Source organism: Rhizophagus irregularis, chromosome 10 (assembly GCF_026210795.1).
Source record: "Rhizophagus irregularis chromosome 10, complete sequence".
Classification (NCBI taxonomy): domain Eukaryota; kingdom Fungi; phylum Glomeromycota; class Glomeromycetes; order Glomerales; family Glomeraceae; genus Rhizophagus; species Rhizophagus irregularis.
The window spans coordinates 2,631,459-2,652,187 of NC_089438.1; the positions used below are offsets into that span (position 1 = coordinate 2,631,459).

Here is a 20,729-nt window from a genome sequence, read left to right on the forward strand (position 1 = left end):
CTTTGAATTCCGTTCCCTATTTATACAAATTTTATGCTACTTTCTATTCTATCTATATACTATCTTTTATGTTCTTTTTACATATTATCTTTGAACTATCTTTCTAATATACTATCTATATTTTAAATACGCTATCTTTTAATATGCTATCTTTTATATATATATTATCTTTTATAATATCTTTGTATTATCTATATTTTAAATACGCTATCTTTTTATATATGTTCTTTTTAATATGTCATCTTTTATGTTCCATCTTTATACCATCTTTTTATATTATCTTTTATATTATTTTATGTTCTTTAATCTTTCTGACATTATTTTATATGTTCTTTCAATCTGCTTTATGTGTTTTGCTTATAATCTATCTTTTGTGGCTTATAATTATTCTTTTTTATCGTTCTTATTGTTAAAGATTGCTAAGCCCCAATTGATCGACTCTATTTATCCTATTGGTTCTTTGTCAATCATTTGATAAATATTACATCATGTAGATCATTACTCTTCCTAAATGTTTATCCTTCTCGGCTAATTATTTATCCATCTACGCCAATTCATAACTAATTTGTTCGTTCTTAATATTTGGCAATTACATTTGGTGATTGAATTTTACCATCTTTTTATGCTTGATATTCGACCGTTTACACCGATTTCCTATAATTGTATATTAAAAAAAAGAGTTTCAAAAAATTTTTTCGAAACTCACCTATGGGATTCGTTGTAACCGATTCCCTATAATAGTGTATTAGAAAAAAAATGATAAAAACGTTTTTTAATAGTTTCGAAAAATTATTTTTCGAAACTTACCTATGGGATTCGTCCCTATAATTGAATATTTAAAAAAAACATTTTAAAAAAACGTTAAAACGTTTTTTAATAGTTTCGAAAAATTATTTTTTGAAACTAATCTATGGAATTCGTTATAACCGATTCCCTATAATTGTATATTAAAAAAAAAGAGTTTCGAAAAATTTTTTTGAAACTCACCTATGGGATTCGTTGTAACTGATTCCCTATAATAGTGTATTAGAAAAAAAATGTTAAAAACGTTTTTTAATAGTTTTGAAAAAGAATTTTTCGAAACTCACCTGGGATTCGTTATAACCGATTCCCTACAATTGAATGTCATTGGGCTGGTAGTGTGCCTCGCTACGCTCCTCCCACCTCGGCCTCACGGCCTTGCAGTACCTACATCCCCCCTTCGTGGGCAGGTTTACCTGCCACAGTACCATGGTCTGCCACGGTATTTTTCCACTTATTTTTTTTTCTACATTTTTTCTTATATATAACTTACTATGACAACTATGGCAACTATGGCAGACTACTTAAAAACGGAATAAAAATGCGAATAAAGCCAAAATCAGACAGAATCTCCTGCCATAGTACCTGCCTTAGTACGAAAAACCTTATAATAATACTATGGCAGCCTTAGTCAGCCCCTCAGATCCCAAAACCCGATTCACGCTATGATTACCCTTTATATACTCACCTAGACCCCCAAGTATGACCCCCCTATGTCCTGAACTATGGCAGCCGAACTATGGCAGCCGAACTATGGCAGCCGAACTATGGCAGCCGAACTATAGCACCCGAACTATGGCAGCCGAACTATGGCACCCGAACTATGGCAGCCGAACTATGGCACCCGAACTATGGCAGCCGAACTATGACCCCAAGTATAAGGATGGGTCCGCAAATGATTTTCAAATTCCGCAATATTGCGGATTTTGAAGTTGAATTGCGGTTAGTAGCCCGTAATTCCGCAATTCAGTTTTGGTGTTTTCTTACATACAAAAAACACCAGAACTAATAGGTTTTTTATATAAAAATGCTGGAACTATTGCTTCCGGCATATTTTTTAATTTTTTTTAATAAAAATGCCGGAACTATGGGTTCTGGCATTTTCTTTTAATTATTTTATATAAAAACGCCGGAACTATAGGTTCTGGCGTTTTCTTTTAATTTATTTATATAAAATGCCAGAACTATAGGTTCTGGCATTTTCTTTTGATTTTTTTATGTAAAAACGCTGGAACTATAAGTTCCGGCATTTTCTTTTGAATTTTTTTTATGTAAAAACGCCGGAACTATAGGTTCCGGCGTTATCTTTTGATTTTTTTTTATGTAAAAATGCCGGAACTATAGGTTCCAGTGTTTTTTTTAATTTTTTTATGTAAAAACGCCGGAACTAAAATTCCGGCGTTTTCTTTTAATTTTTTTTTAATAAAAACACCGGAACTAAGGTTCCGGCATTTTCTTTTAATTTTTTTTTAATAAAAATGCCGGAACTAAGGTTCTGGCATTTTCTTTTAATTATTTTATATAAAAACGCCGGAACTATAGATTCCGGCGTTTTCTTTAATTTTTTTTATGTAAAAACGCCAGAACTATAAGTTCCGGCATTTTCTTTTGAATTTTTTTTATATAAAAACGCCAGAACTATAGGTTCCGGCATTTTCTTTTAATTTTTTTATGTAAAAACACCGGAACTAAGGTTCCGGCATTTTCTTTTAGTTTTTTTTTAATAAAAACGCCAGAACTAAAGTTCCGGCATTTTCTTTTAATTTTTTTTTAATAAAAACGCTGGAACTAAGGTTCCGGCATTTTCTTTTAATTTTTTTTTAATAAAAATACTGGAACTAAGGTTCCGGCATTTTCTTTTAATTTATTATGTAAAAACGCCGGAACTATGAGTTCCAGCGTTTTCTTTAAATTTTTTTTAATAAAAACGCCAGAACTATAGGTTCTGGCATTTTCTTTTAATTTTTTTTAATTAAAACGCTGGAACTATAAGTTCCGGCGGTTTCTTTTAATTTTTTTTTATGTAAAAACGCCAGAACTATAGGTTCCGGCGGTTTCTTTTAAATTTTTTTTAATTAAAACGTCAGAACTATAGGTTCCAGCATTTTTTTTTAATTTTTTTTTATGTAAAATAATTTCTTTTATTATTAATAATAAATAGAAATATTTTTTTTTTAGTAGTAATTATATTTTATTAAAAAAAAGAAAGTTTTTTTTGCGGACATTCCGCAAATCTGCAAATATTCTGCAAATCCTCAAAGTACCGCAATTCAATTGCGGAATATTTGAGGTACTTTGTGATATTTGCGGATTTGCGGAATATTTGTAGGATTGCGGATAATTGCGGATTTGCGGATTTGCGGATTTTTAGATTTAAAAATCCGCAATGTTCTGCAATACCGTAAATCACAATTATTCCGCAATTACATATTTGCGGCACCATCCTTACCACTCTATGTCCCGAACTATGGCAGCCGAACTATGGACACCTTAGTCAACCCCTTAGGCTCCAAAACCCGATTCAAGCTATGGACACCTGCCCCTCTATCTCACTCGAAAAAATACATTCGGCAATTGAAGATTAGGTAACTATAAATTAGTACTCGATTTGATAGAACGAAAAAATGGCTGCTTAAGTTCCAGCAATCTTTAACCCTAACAACCGTTTCTTTTACGATGAACTTCTTAAAAAATGTGTAGGTACACACACAAAAGAAAGCGTCAATTCAGCAATCTCGACTTCTGTGGCTTTCATCACCACAAAATCTGGCATGTGGATTAGAAAAAAGAAGGCTTACAATAGAAGCATATACTTCAAGTTCACCGCAGATCTCAAGGGGATTTCTACTAAGCATAAGTACTGGTAAAAAAATGATTTATCCTACACATATCTTACACATATTGGGTACTCAAAATGTAGAAAATCATACACAAATAATACACATATCATACACATATCGGGTACTAATATATATATCATACATATATCAGATATCTGATAGGTATACTATATATATAAGTATTCAATATGTATATGATATGTGTATTATTTGTGTATGATTTTCTACATTTTGAGTACTCGATATATGTAAGATATGTGAAGAATATGTGTAGGACAGACCATTTTTTTACCAGTGAAGGTAATTATTCGGTCAGATACCGGAGAAGACAGTGACGCGACCACATCCACCAAATTAAAGGATCTTCTTCTCCAAGCCTCAATCGCAAAGATCTGTTATATAGATGTAAACTTCATGCCTTATCCCCCAAACGCACCAAAGTATAATCCTGAATTCTTCAATCTCTTCCTAGGTTTCAGGGCCCAACCCGCTGAGCACATCAAATCAAACCTAGTTAATCCAATCATCCGACACGTTCATGAGGTATGGTGTGCAGAGGACAAGCAGTTAACCACATACATCCTCAACTGGCTCGCATTTCTGGTTCAAAATCCAGACAAAAAACCTGGTATAGCAATTATCATGCGCAGTCCCCCCAGATGTGGTAAGAATATCTTAACCGATTTTATCAGAGAACATATTCTTGGCCGTGAAAACTTCTTCTCTACTACCAGTCTTGAAGATGTAATAGGAAGGTTCAATGCAGCTGTTCGTGCCAAAAAACTCATTATCCTCAACGAATGTGACATGTCAGGCAAGGAATGGCATGGAGCAAATAACCGACTCAAAAGTTTAATCACCGAGCCTTACATCTGTATCGAGGAAAAGGAAATAGATGTGAAGGTCATTGATGACTTTGCTGGCTACATGATCCTCAGTAATCATGCCATGCCAATTCGTATAGAAATGGGAGATGAAAGATATGTAGCTCTCAACATCTCAGCCAAATATAAGGGCAATCGAGAATACTTCGGTTCTCTTATAAAAGTGTTAGAAAATCCAGATACAGTCGGCTCCTTTATGTCTTACTTACTTAGCCAGAATTTAACTAGCTTCAATCCCCGAACTATTCCAGATACTCAAATGAAACAGGAGTTAATCGAAGCAAGTATCCCAAATCCCCAGCGTTTTATACAATATTACCTTGAAATGATGTGGCCCGACAATTGTGATACACTTGAAATCCCGTGTACAAATTTCTATAGTACTTACCAGAACTGGTGCAGTGAGAAGGGTGAAAACAAAACACTAAGTGACAATAAATTCGGTATGGAGATTAAGCAATTCGCCCCTAAAATACGTGTAAGCTGCTCAGGTACCCGAATAAACTATTACATACTAGATAAAGCAAAAATCGTGGAGAATTTTAGTAAAGTAATCCAAGATGTACAAGACGTACAGGAAGCACCAGTAGAAGAAGAAGAGTTAGTTGCCGAGAAATCCACTGAGAAAAAACCCGAACCTGTTATCGAAGAGCAACTGGTTTCCAAAAGGGCTCCTCCACCGCTTCCACCCAAGCCTGATTACTTAAAAGAATGTCTACAAGAGTTAAGGGAAGAAAAACCATCTGCCTGAACCAGATGACTATGACGTCTTAGACGACTTGTTATCAGACTCAGATTCTACAACCGCAGACCCAGTTCCTGAAAAACCGTCTGCCAGTAGTATGAAAACCCCAATTCTGGCTCACCTACTTATCTTATAATCTAAACCGTTTATTAATATTTTCACCTACTTATATGCTACATATTTTATAACTAAATCACCTTTTTTATATTTTTACCTACTTATATCTTACTTATCTCATAATTTAATTCACTTATATCCTACTTATTTCATAATCTAAATTGTTTATTAATATTTTCACCTACTTACCCCCAACCAAACAAGAAATAGGATTTCAAAGCCAACAGAGCCAAAAAAGGTAAGGAAATATTAACCCATCCAGAAAACCAGCCATGAAGTCAATAGAGCGGAATAGCAAGGCAAGTAATTACCTTTATACCGAGAAAAAATGTAATTGAATAAAAGATTCATATATAAAAGGTTTACAAGATGTCACAATACAGACCATCATTAAGACGTATACTAGGCCAGTTTGAACTCAACATAGAAGAATGGGTAAAGGAAATAATGTGGTATTTAGATATAGCATATTTAAAAGCTTTAGATTCCGAATTTAGCAAAGAAAGTATATTAGTATCTGGATTAGAAGAGCTAGTAGAAATATTTGATGAGATGTTAGAAGGTGATGATATATGGATACATCCATCACTTTTATCACGAATAAGATATTCTATTCTACCAGATGAGATGGTGTTACCGAATAATGACGGTAATTAAGGGACGAATGGCGGATAACTTATATCGTATAACTACACGAATACCAACAAAATTCTTACTCAATACTACCTATCCAAGGTACTTCCGGTATTGTTCGTTAAGAATCGTCAAGGTAAACACTATAAAATACGATAAATGGAAATACGCAATGGTTATAACAACAACTGTTATATGACTGTTAGAAACAACGTGTAATATTGACCAAATATAACGATTTTATTAAACAGGTGTAAATTCGGATCTTTACAGCAAAGCGATAAAAAGTGACAGAAAGGGATGGAAAATATATTTTAAAGATATTTAGCGACAAATAACTACAGAAAAATAGCTATATCGTAACTATTCTATCAAAGAGTTGGCAGAAGGTATATTTATATCTTATTTTATCTAGCTGTCATCTCTTTTTCCTGTCATCAAGGCAAAATCTAATCTATAGATGTCTATTGATGAGTTATTGATTTCGTAATATATCAATACGATTACAATACGATTATAAGCCACTTTTAATAAAGTACAAATGATAATTTTAGACAGTTAATTACTATTGAGCTAATTTCCCCACAATAGCTTCTAATTAAATTCAATAAAATTGTTTACATATAAATAGTACAAATGGGTTCTGTGCTAGGAAAATCGAGGTACGAAAGGCGCAGTATAATTTGAGATAAACAATGATAAACAATAGCATTACACAATCCAGGCATTTTTTGCCAATAAAAAATGGTTCTAATTTTAGGTATGATGATCTACATCACATGATTTAGTTTTGTATTACAGAGAATTTTGCTATCAATTTAACCTTCTGAAACATTGTTACACTAATTTTTTTTTCTTTAATGGCTTGGACGACTTGAACCTAAACCAAAAAATTTTTGGTAGGTGTTGCGTCGTTTTTTGTGTTTGTTCATTTATTTTTTTGCTTTCTTTCGTTATTATTAACTATTATTTCTTTTTTTTATAGGTTTATAGACTTTCAGAGCTTTTCAAATGGCCTCCTTTTTTATTGGAACGGTATATTTCTTTTTTTTTTTTGTTTTTTTTTTTATTATAGAAATGGTACTAACATTCTACTTTTTTTATAGGCTGGACCTCTAAAAGTCTAAACTTTCCAGAATAGGTTATTGTGGGAACGGTGCTGGCGTTCCACTTCAGAAGTTTTTTATAAAAAGAGGAAAGAAATACAGGTACATCTTTACTTATGGGAGTATAATATTCCGTATAATAAAACATCATTACTTTTTATTTTTTGGGGGGGGTTTATTTTAATGAAAATTTGTTTATCTCATGAAACAGCCCGTGAAAAAGGAAAGGAAATACTTTATGAAGCATAATACTCCGAATCCTTATGGAAATTCTTTCTTTTTTAAGCTCTTTCTATTTTTTTTAATAAAAAGGATTACTTTTTTTTATTTTTTTGTTTTTACTTTTACTTTTAGAGTTTATTTTAATAAAAATATTTATTTTACAGATATTTTTTATTTTTTAACGAAATTTTTTTGGTTTCTTTTTTAATAAAATTTATCACAATTTCAATGAGTTCCGCAACGCCTGTTTATAATTTTATCAAGTTAGGATTAGAAGAATATGAGGAAAATGAAATGGTACTTGATGTGGTACATGATTTAATGACATTTTTTAAAGATTCTACAAACTGTACTTGCCGAAATTCTTCTAATAAAAAAGATCTAAGAACCTGTTTTGAAAAAGTAGGATTTAAGCGTTTTTTTGAAAGACACTTGGAATTAAAAGCATTAGAAAAACATGAATTTGAACTTCATATAAAAAGCCAATTAATGGTCTTTGAAATTTCAAATGAAAAAGATGAAAAAAACGAAAAAGATAAAAAATCACGTCATTCATACCGATATAGCTTTAATATATCTTTACCACTTTGTAAACCTGCCTATATGAAATTATGCAATTTAAATGATTATAAACTTTTAACTTTACAAACTCATCTTCAAGAAAATGGATTAATTGAGCGTACTCATGGCAATACTGGACGTGTTTCAAGGCGAAATTCTAAAGTCTTTGTTGATTTCAATATAACATCTTCTGTTAAAGAATATTTAGTACAATATGGAACTATTTATGGTTTACCATCTCCTATGAGACATCGTAATGATTCTGGAAATTTTATATATCTTCCAACTGGTGAAAATTATACTTCAATATATAAGAAATACAAAGAAGATTTTTATCTTGAACATGATGAAAGTGAAACTATCATTTCTTATTCTACATTTCGTAGACTTTGGCACGAATTAATACCTAATCTCAAATTCCAACCTTCTGCATCTGATCTTTGTGAAAAGTGTGTAGAATTCAAAGCAAAAATGCAAGCAGCGAAAAGTGATATTGATAAATACAATATTATAAAAGATCAATATGAAGAACACCATAAAGCAGCAGATCTTGAACGAAAACATTATAATGATAATATCGAAAAAAGCAAACAGGATTTATCTATAGCACATATTTGTTATGATTGGGCACAAAATGTATCAATTCCATATTCACCACAGCAAGTTGGATCAATTTTTTTTAAAACAGCCTATGCTGTTCATTTATTTGGTGTTTGCAAAACCGAAGGTGGAGAAAATAGACAAATAAATTTTGTTATTACGGAAGATGAATTTCCTAAAGGTGTGTCAAAAGGGGCTAATACAACATTAAATATGGTTTATCAAGCAATTAAAACATTTGCTAAAGATGGAAAAAAAGATTTACATATTACATGTGATAATTGTATCGCACAAAATAAAAACAATTTATCACTTTTTTTTTGGTCTTGGTTGAGTATGTTAGGTTGGTATAATAATATAACAATTAACTTTATGATACCAGGTCATACAAAATTCATTTGTGATTCATTTTTTGGACATATAAAAAAAACTTATCGAAATCAAAAAGTTAATACTGTAGATGATATTGAAGATATTGTAAATAATTCATCAAAAGGTAATGAAGGACTTAGGTATAATGGTGGAATTGGATGGAAGTGGTTTGATTTTCAAAATTTTTTTTCAAAAAATAATTTTATAAATTTACCCCATATAACAAAATATCATCATTTTCGTTTTAGTAATTTATCAGAAGATTTAGGAAAAGTTTATTGTTCTGAAAATTCTGGTGGTGTTGAAATTTGCCATAAGCTTTTACGTGATGATAATAATTTTAATATAAATGAAAAATTAGATATTTTGGATGTTATGCATATATCTGAAGAAAGAAAAAAATATTTATATCAAAAAATTCGTCAACATATAGAAGATCCATACAAAGATGTTTATTATCTTTGATATATTTGTATTTTTTATTATTTTTCTTAAATAAAAAAAGAAATTACTAATTTAAAGTTATAAATTCCTTAAAAAATTAATTTACTACCTATTGATCAATTGAAATAACTACCTATCAATGCTGAATTGATTAATATTAGATGTATTATGATGAGATAAGTCTAATAAGCTATTATCTGTCTTTGTATGATCGATAGGTAATGAATTACGGTACTTCGATTTTTCAAAAAAAATGTATGTCGATCATTTCCAAATCTATTTTTAGATTTTATGGCTGATTGTTACACAAAAAATTGATGATTTTTAAACTTCGATTTACTAATTTTGATAATAAGATAATATGCTATAAAATTTGCACCAAATGATTCTCATATGTCACAGATTCAGATGCACAAAAAATCTCAATTTTGGTAAAAAATATCTCTAACCCTTATTTTCCTAGCACAAAACCCAAATAAAGAAAATAAATAATAATAAATAAATAAATTAAAATAACTATAAAAACGATATATAAGTAAATCTTTCAAATAAAATCAATATCTTTAATATAGTTAACCGATATACACAAATCAACAATTATCATACATCGGCGTAAATCGTCTTATAACACCGGAAATCGACATGTACACAAATGTACCGAATTTCATCGGATCACCATATAATATCAGAAATCACATGTGCAAAATTTCGTGTAACATCATCCCTCTTGAAACGTGAGCTCCCGCGAACGAGAACACCATCGAATATTATCCGATATCCGACATCTCCAATGATCTACTGATATAAGGACGAAGTTGGTTGGCATGCACCCGCTTCTTACGAATTTTCCCATTGATTGTTCGTAATTGATAATTTCCATTGTTATGACGATCATGTATATAATACGGTCCATTCCATTTCGTGTCCATCTTCTTTGGTCGGAAATTCTTCAACAATACTTGTTCTCCAATAGCATATTGTCTAGGATGAATTTGAGCATCATATCGTTGTTTTTGTTTCTCTTGACTAGTATGCACATTACTTCTAGCTAACTGACGATTGTCCTCTAAGGGTCCTATCAACATCCGAATCCTTTGGTAAAACTGTTCCTGAAAATCTTCAACTTGTTGATTTTGTTGAACATCTGATCTGATAACCGTAGGATCACTAGGCAATTTCAATTCAATCGACAAAGTTGCTTCCCTTCCGTAAGTAAGGTAGAAAGGTTCAAATCGGGTGGTTTGTTGTCGGATGGTTCTATATGCAAACAACGCAGAAGGCAGATATAGGTCCCAATTCGATTGATCCTCCATAGAATATTTTGCCAAAGTCTCACATAATGTTCGATTGAATCGTTCGGTCAACCCGTTAGTTTGTGGTCGATATGCGGTTGACAAGTGATGTTTAATACCTAGTCGAGTACATAACGAATCTAAAAGTTCGTTTACGAAATGTGTCCCTTGGTTGGTCAAAAGAACTTTCAGACATCCATGTCTACAAATAACGTCCTCATAAAAGAAAGAAACAACAGACGCGGCCTTGGCATCTGATAATGCTCGAGCTTCAGGCCACTTCGTTAAGTATTCGGTTAATACAACAATATACTTATTTCTACGAGTGGTAATAGGTAACGGGCCAACAATATCCATCCCAACATGGTCGAAGGGTTGTCCGATCTTTATAGGGTGAAGAGGTTCATTTCTTAATAGTCTTTTTCGTCGTTGACATATATCACACGATTGGACATAACTTCTAATATCGTTTCCCATCTGTGGCCAAAAATATCGTAAACTAATAGCACGATAGGTTTCGGAAAATCCAAAATGTCCTGCAAGTGGATCTTCGTGAAAATTATATAACACAGTGGCCAGTTCACTTTTCTTTAATACACGTAAAGGTCGAATAGGGTTTTCCTTATTCTTTTTATACAATAAGCCATCTATCGAAACATAATAATGGGCCTTTCGTTTAAAAGCGCGGCGTTGGGCAGCATCATTATTATCAGGCAATTCTAAAGATTCCAAATAGCGTAAAATGTTAAAATATGTGGTGAAATCCATAGGTTGGGTTGAAATCAAAAAAAAAAATATAATCCAAAAATCGGCGTCGGTAATAATGGGGAATGGTAAAAAGATGATTTAGGTATATATCTAGATTCTTATCCTAGATAGGCTATCAACGTTGAGGTGCTTCCTTCCGAAGCGATGTGTAGTTTCAAAATCATACATTTGGAGCTTCATGACCCAATGGGCCAATCTTCCGATAGGGGTAGCCATATTAAATAAATGACATAACGCTTCATGGTCAGTGACCAATTTGAATCGTTGCCCATAGATATATGCATGGAAATGTTTTACTGCCCATATTACGGCAAGGCATTCCAATTCGGTTGCCGAGTAATTACTTTCTGCCTTATTACAGGTACGACTAGCGTACGCAATCACACGATCGTTTCCATCTTCATCCAATTGGGATAATATCACGCCCAACCCAAAGGTCGAAGCATCCGTTAATAATATGAACTGTTTGTTAAAATCGGGAAAGACAAGGATAGGTGAGGTGATCAAGGTCTGTTTCAACTGTTCGAACGCAACTTGCTGTTTTTCACCCCAATTATATGCAACTCCTTTCTTCAACAGCTTATTTAAAGGTGTTGCAATACGAGAAAATCCAGGCACAAATCGTCGGTAATAAGAAGCGAGCCCAAAGAATCCTCGTAGTTGAGTAACATTCAATGGAGTAGGGAAGTCCTTCACTTTTTGTATTTTAGCAGGATCGGTTCGGATTCCTCTATTACTAACAATATGTCCTAAAAACTCCAGTTCTTCCTTCACGAATGAACACTTATCGGGATTTAACTTCAAGCCAGCATCTTCCAATCGATCAAAAATAACTCGAAGATGTTCCAGGTGTTGTTCAAAGGTATCCGAATAGATGATGACATCATCTAAATACACCATCACGAATTTCCAAAGGTAACCTCGTAAGACTTCATCCATCAGATGCTAAAATGTAGCCGGAGCGTTACATAAGCCGAATGGCATTACTTTGAACTGGTAAGTGCCGAATTGTATAATAAAAGCGGTTTTGGGTCTATCTGCTGGGTCCATCTCTACTTGCCAATATTCACTGGCCAAATTGAGAGACGTAAACCACTGTGCTTTTCCAAACGAATTGAGCATATCATCGATCCGAGGAAGAGGATAAGCATCCTTCATAGTAATACTATTCAACTCTCGATAGTCAACGCAAAAACGCAGCTTTCTGTTTTTCTTCCGAACTAAGACTACCGGAGCGGCCCATGGACCTGTTGATCTTTCAATTAGTCCCTCTTGTAACATACGTTGAATTTCTTCCTCAATGAAATTCCGCTCATTTTTGGACGTGCGATACCAATGTTTTCGTACCGCCTTATTGTTACCAGTATCGATGGAATGTCAGATTAATTTAGTTCGACCTAACTCAGAAGAACTCCACGCAAAATTACCATGACGTTGAACAAGAAATCGAAGTAATGGTAATTCTAAATCAGTAGGGAGGACTCCGATTTTCATCTTAACGGTAGTAGGAGTAGTTTCCACTTCAGATCCTATTTCCGTATGATAATATTCGACTTCTTTGGTAATTTGCTCATACTCCAGATGCGTCTTCTGCCTACAGTGATAGCATAACTGTCAGTCATTTTCAGCGGCAACCTTCTCCATGATTAGTTAATTGTAAGGTTGATTGGTTAATGCAAATTCTCATTGTTCCTCGGAAGGTACAACTCCATCATCACATCGTTCTCTACTCAATTCTTTTAGGATGGTTGGTGAGAGTCGGCATACTGATTGATAGGTTATCAAATCATCTTGACAGAAATAACAGGCGTCTTCCGGGGAGTATAATGAATTTCAACACCAACATTTAGCTTTCGGTCCCTTCCAATCATATACCCAAGTTGCTTTCTTAGGAGGCGTCGTCTTGAACTTTTGATTCAAATGTTGAAGATGTCCCCACGTATGGAAACATTTACCAAGGTAAATTCCTTCATTGGTTAATACAAAATCTTCACATGGATATATGGCGTCTATAACAACGTTAGCGAACTTGCAGTCTAATAATACTGAAGATTCCGGAAGTGGATCTCGCTTCCGAACTTCAGCTTTCTTTTTACTATTACGATACCGAATACGCATCGGACGTCTAGGTTTTTCAAACTGCATAGTGAAGAACACTCGTTCTTCTGGTTCATCGTCTTCGAACTCCTCCTCTTCTTCTTTAATGGAGTCATCATCAGTTTCCTCTTCGTCGGTATCTTCTTTTTCCGATCCATCATCATCTTCTTTCGGTTGACTACTTGAATCAATAAGGCCTTATAGCTTCTTTTTCTTCTGAGGCATGAGCCGATATTCAACTGGCACTCTGATGGTCTGCTTATTCCAAGTGAGGTTCATGGTAGACGATTCATAGTCGATATTAGCCCTGACTTTGCTTAACCAATCATTTCCAACAATTGCAGCATAAGATTCAGCTTCAGTAACTACTACGTTAATTCGAACAGTAATATTTTGAATGGTGATGGGGAAATTCAACACTTCTCCTAACGGTCGTTTTCGTTCACCATTCACATTAATCATCATGGTGGTCGATGGTCTATCGATAGGGATCTTAAGGTCTTTTAATAATTGACATGACACAATACTTCCGGCGGCACCACTATCGATAATCAACGGAATCTCAGTGCCTTTCACCGTTGCATCACAGTACAACGCGGTGGCCGTATCTTCTGTTTCCTGTTCACCGAGATTCATCTTTCGAACCGTGGGTTTTCGTATTCCTCGTATTAGTTCTGAATGACACTTTGGCGCAACTTCCAATAATTGTCCGAAGGTGATACGAGCTTGTTGATTCTTGATGTCGTCTACCATCGAATAAGGTGGTACATGTAGTGATATCAAGGGCTGAAGATTCACTTTCATCAGGAAGTTACGGGAAAATTGTTCATCAAATGTATATCGGTCACTTGATGTACATTATAAAGAAACGCTGAACATCGGACCCTGCAATGTACTACCGATGTCACAATATTCGATGTGCATCACCTAATTTTAATGTCCATTAATAATGTACATTATTTTAAAGATAATAAACATCATATCGAATTTATATAAATTATGTTAATGATATGACAATACTAAATATTACTGAATTTATTTTATTAAAATACACTATAACAATCTATTCTATTATAACCGTAAAAGAAAACAAAAAAAAAGACAGTAGGCCTCGTTAAATTAACCAAATACTCCGGGAGACCTACAAAAAAAGTTTCGAAGTTATTCTTCGAAACTTTGTCCAGAAGTACAACTTAACAATAAAAAGTTAAAAAGAGTATTAATAAAAAATTAATTTAAAAAAAAATTTTAAAAAAGTTTCGAAGTGAAGTGAAACTTCGAAACTTACCAATCTGTTCCGTTAAGATTCGTACTTACGAATCTTGTTCTTCTTTTTTCACTCTTCGGAAATCCACCCGAGACCTAAAAAAAAGAAAAAGAACGGTTAGTAACCGTTCCATAATATTAAAAAAAAAATAATAATAATAAATAAACCAAGATTCGTACTCACGAATCTTGGTTCCGCTTTATCCAAAGATTGGAGGCCCACCCGAAACCTATAAAATAAAATATAAAGAACGGTTAGAACCGTTCATAGTATTAAAAAAATAAATCTAAGGTTCGTAATATAATACTTACGAACCTTAGTTTCTCCTTTTTCTGTTCTTCGGAAATCCACCCGATCCTCTAAAAAAAAGAAAGAACGGTTAATAAACCGTTCGTAATATTAAAAAAAATCTAAGGTTCGTAGTAAAATACTTACGATACCTCAGTTTATTGTTTTCCGTTCTTTGGAAGACCACCGAACCTATAAAAAATAAAAGAAAAAGAACGGTTAGTAACCGTTCGTAATATTAAAAAATATAAAAAAAAACCCAAAAGATTCGTACTCGTACTTACGAATCTTTAGGTTTTTCCATTCTTCGGAAGCCCTCCCGAGACACCGAACCTATAAAAAAAAGAAAGGAATGGTTAGTAAACCGTTCCATAAAATAAAAAATAAAAAATAAAAAAAGATTCGTACTTACGAATCTTTGGGTTTCCGTTCTTCGGAACTCGGAAGCCCACCCGAACCTAAACAAAAAAAAAAGAACAGTTATTAGTAACCGTTTCAAAATAATAAAAATAGATAAATAAAACCAAGATTCTTACGAATCTTGGTTCCTCTTTGCAAAATCCCTTCTTCCATCCTTCCATCCCCCTTTCCCAGTTTTTTACCTTAAAATCCAATGTATTATTTCCTTATCGATATTTTACGATGCAATCACTCTATCTTGTGTAAAAATACTACGCCAATTAATAATAAAAAGGGCCTGAAATTTTTTTTTAAAAGCCTTTTGTTGTTTATTTAACCTATATTAATTAAAGCCAGCGTTCTACAAAAAAAAAATGAAAAAGAAACGTTAGATCGTTTCTTAACTTCAAAATATTAAAAATTCCCTTTCACCATTTTTTACCTTAAACAAGTCCAGTTTCGTGAACAAGCCAGCATCCTCTTAGTAAGCGTCCTACGAAAAAAAAACAATGAAAAGAAACGTTAGTTCGTTTCTTAAATTTAAAATCACCCTTCTCCCGTTTCTTACCTTAAAGTACAGTTTCGTATTCAAGCCAGCATTTTCCTACGTGTCCTACAAAATAAAATAATGAAAAGAAACGTTAGTTCGTTTCTTAAATTAGTAAAAATAACAAAAATCCTGTTTCTCACTACCTTAAAGTCCGGTTTCGTAGTATTCAAGCCGGCGTCCTCCGTCCTACAAAAAAAAACAATGAAAAGAAATGTTAGTTCATTTCTTAAATTTAAAATCACCCTTCCCCCGTTTCTTACCTTAAAGTCCGGTTTCGTATTCAAGCCAGCATTTTCCTACGCGTCCTACAAAATAAAATAATGAAAAGAAACGTTAGTTTATTTCTTAAATTAGTAAAAATAACAAAAATCCCGTTTCTCACTACCTTAAAGTCCGGTTTCGTAGTATTCAAGCCGGCGTCCTCCTAGTCCTACAAAAAATAAAATAACAAAAAGAAACGTTAGTTCGTTTCTTAAATTTAAAATATCCCCTTTCCAGTTTCTTACTACCTTAAAGTCCGGTTTCGTAGTATTCAAGCCGGCGTCCTCCTAGTAAACGTCCTATAAAAAATAAAATAATGAAAAGAAACAAAAAAAAAAGATAAAATTAAAAAAAAATAAATAAATAAAAAAAATAAATTAAAAAAAAATAAATTAAAAAAAAAGTAACGAAACTTACAGATGTGAGAAAAGGGGAGAACGAAAAGGAAGGGAAGGACGAAAGGAAAGGGAAGGATATAGGAGAAGGACGAAAGGATAAGGGGATGAAGGGAAGTGAAAGAAAGGGAAAGAAAGAAGTTTAAAGTTTTTTATTAAACTTTTTTTTATCAAAAAAAAAAAGATCGATCGGCAAACTGATCACGTAATACCGATCAATACTAACTGTAGTTAACTGAAATTTACTTGTTAGTAATATTATAGCAAAGATATGTACATTGAATATTTATTATTAAATGCTGCACATCATGATAAAAATCTCATTGATGATGTTCATTAATGTTAAATATTACATGTACATTTAAAATAATGAAAATTGCAATGTAAATGATTTGCAAAAATATACATGTAATGAACATTTTTCCCGTGACTTCCTGATGTTCTTTTTCTTTTTAACTACTGGAACTTTCTTTTTCTTGGCGGCTATGTTAACAGTAGTCCGTTCAATGGCTTTGGATGATGTTTCCGCTGTTTCGGTAACTATCATTGGTTCAACTGTTTTAGGTATATCAAGTGGAGCAGTCGGAATATCAATAGGTTGTAACAGTTCCTCTTCTTCCGAAACGACTGGTCTAGGATATGGTTTGACTCTTCTCGTTTGACTCCTTCGTTGGGCAGGATAAGCTTCGAATAAGGTATTTAATGATATAGAGGATTTATCAGGTTTTGCATCTATACCTCCGGTAGATGCACCATTTAGTTTAAAGATGGCTGTTGACCATTACCAATGGTCGTATTACTCGCAGAGTTTAACTGCTTCAGCAATTCTTGTACTAAACTTTGGGTATCGTTGGTAGTTGAAGTCGAAGTAGGAGGAGCAGTTACAACAGGCGCGACGGCAGCATTGGTATTATTGACGTTCATTGAATTAATTGGGCACCGGTGGCTTACATGTCCAGGTTCGCCACAAGCATAGCAAACGATTGGTCGATTTGATCCCGAAGGAGCGTTCGGATTTCTACTATCACTTCGTGGTGGTGGTCGATTTCCTGTAACCTTTTTTCCGATCTCTGTGATTTGCTCAGTTAGAGCTGCAACCAATTTAGTGAGCTTGGTAATTTCAGACGTAGTTTGACTGGCATAGTTCAATAACTTCGTCTTTCCTGATCGTAAGGTAAGTTCACAACCTTTGGCTCTTCCTATCGCATCTGCTAATGTTTGATCCCCAAAGGGTTTTACCGCCATATAGAGCTCAGGTTGCAATCCAGAAACAAATTTCCGAGCTTGTAAATTATCGGGATAGGCGAACGCTGCATCGTTAACTCGCTGATAGAGTTCTTGAATGGACGAGGCGTATTCATCTACGCTTTCATTCGGTTGTTGCTGCCTCTGATCTAACTCAGTCGCCCACATCTCTACCATAGCCGCAGTCTGAAACCGGGTAAGGAAAGCATGTTCAAAGTTATTAGCGTTGGCTGCTGCTGCCCAGGTGTTAATAGGTGCTTGTACCGCTGTTTGATACCAAACGGCAGCTGGTCCTTTAAGATAAGCAGGGACTATTTGTAATTTCCGCGCGATATTCCATCTATTAGCCATCGCGGTTGCATTAAATTCGTTCAACCAGGTGATGGGATCTTGGTTTCCGCCACTAAACGTTGGCACCTGCGCAACGTTATGGTTCCGATTTTGTAAAGCATTGTTATTCGTGGCTACCATAGCGTTTAGTGTGTTCATGGCATTTCCGAGATTGTTTGGAGCTAACATTTGTCCTGTTAAGGCTTGCACGGCTGCTGTCAAGGCTTGAATATCTGCTTGGTTGACTTGAGGGGCTTGGTTGAATCGGTTAGGAGATTGTCCTTGACCTTGATTATTTTGAAGATTTGACATATTTTCGTCTTCAAACAGGTATTCTAGATATAACGGTTCGTTAATAAAAAGAAGATTTCTAGGATATCGTAATATCGGAGAAGTTGGTGGTGTTATAAAAGACAGTTCATAACCTAACGGTTCGTCTTCGTGCTGATAATGAACGAAAGGGTCAAGGTTAAAATTCTGAAACCTTTCACGAGCTGTATATATCTTGATAGCTAATTTATCATAAGAAAACGAGGCGTTTTGGTATCTAATACTTGATATCAATTTCCGAATAAGATATTGTTGCCTTAATATCGTTCTTTGACTATATTCGTAAAAATATTGAACGGTTTTTGCAGAATAAGACAATGTGAGAGTTTCTAGTGAATACCAGTTCCAAAATCGTAGAAAATATCGGTCTGGTATTGTGAGAACAGGATGACAAATACGACAAGAATCGTCTGCTAATTCAAATAGAGGAATATTAGGATATGTCCAGTGTAACTGATCGTGGCGTTTCAGGAGATTTCTATTGTTCATACAATAGGAAAGATTATCCTTTGTTGTCAAGTCAATTCAGGGGTAATCGTACGGTCAGTTTTTGTTTGTTTCTGGCAGAAGGCACCAATTGTTACCGAATAATGACGGTAATTAAGGGACGAATGGCGGATGACTTATATCGTATAACTACACGAATACCAACAAAATTCTTACTCAATACTACCTATCCAAGGTACTTCCGGTATTGTTCGTTAAGAATCGTCAAGGTAAACACTATAAAATATGATAAATGGAAATACGCAATGGTTATAACAACAACTGTTATATGACTGTTAGAAACAACGTGTAATATTGACCAAATATAACGATTTTATTAAACAGGTGTAAATTCGGATCTTTACAGCAAAGCGATAAAAGTGACAGAAAGGGATGGGAAATATATTTTAAAGATATTTAGCGACAAATAACTACAGAAAAATAGCTATATCGTAACTATTCTATCAAAGAGTTGGCAGAAGGTATATTTATATCTTATTTTATCTAGCTGTCATCTCTTTTTCCTGTCATCAAGGCAAAATCTAATCTATAGATGTCTATTGATGAGTTATTGATTTCGTAATATATCAATACGATTACAATACGATTATAAGCCACTTTTAATAAAGTACAAATGATAATTTTAGACAGTTAATTACTATTGAGCTAATTTTCCCACAATAGCTTCTAATTAAATTCAATAAAATTGTTTACATATAAATAGTACAAATAAAGAAAATAAATAATAATAAATAAATAAATTAAAATAACTATAAAAACGATATATAAGTAAATCTTTCAAATAAAATCAATATCTTTAATATAGTTAACCGATATACACAAATCAACAATTATCATACATCGGCGTGAATCGTCTCATAACACCGGAAATCGACATGTACACAAATGTACCGAATTTCATCAGATCACCATATAATATCGGAAATCACATGCGCAAAATTTCACGTAACAATGGCAATATATGAAAGATTTTCAGATATCATTAAGAACTTCTCAAAGGATAAAGAATTAGCATATGCATTATTAGACTTAGTAGAAATATTATCAAAAAAGAAACCTACAACATTCAACATTATAGATTACAATATACAAAGAATATTCACATATCCTAATGATGAATATAGAAATGAATTCAGCATCTACCATATTAAAGGAGATGGGGATATGGATGAAGACACAGATGAAGACATAGATGAAGACATAAATGAAAAAGAGCAGAATGAATTCAATGAATACTACCAGAATCTTGCACCGACTACTGAGAGCCAACCACTGGTCGAAATCAAAACTTTCGGTCATGTGACAAATCGGCAAAAGTTTGGCAGATTTTGGCTCAATTTCGGAAGCTATTAAAAATCGGTCAATTATATTCCAAATTTTGACATAGTCGATTTATAAAAATCGGTAGAATATCGATAATGTAAATAATTGAATAAATATTATTAACAATTTTTATATGAACAATGTTTATTGTATAACCGATTTTTGTACGAATGCTGTATGAACAATGTTTATTGTATAACCGATTTTTGTACGAATGCTGTATGAATGATGTTTATTGTATAACCGATTTTGTACGAATGCTGTTAATTATAAATTATTTACAGTCAACTCTCTTTATAGTCACACATTTGGGACAGTCCATATTTGGTGATTATAAAGAGATGTGACTATA

At 33.4% G+C, this 20,729-nt stretch overlaps 1 protein-coding gene across 1 annotated transcript; it reads left to right on the forward strand.

The window, feature by feature from the left end:
* Positions 1-5,756: 5,756 nt before the first annotated feature.
* Positions 5,757-6,044, forward strand: OCT59_002087 (uncharacterized protein; the record flags this gene model as incomplete). The annotated part of the gene is made up of 1 exon (XM_066144255.1): positions 5,757-6,044. One exon carries the CDS (start codon positions 5,757-5,759, stop codon positions 6,042-6,044), a length of 288 nt encoding a protein of 95 aa, XP_065995435.1.
* Positions 6,045-20,729: the final 14,685 nt, after the last annotated feature.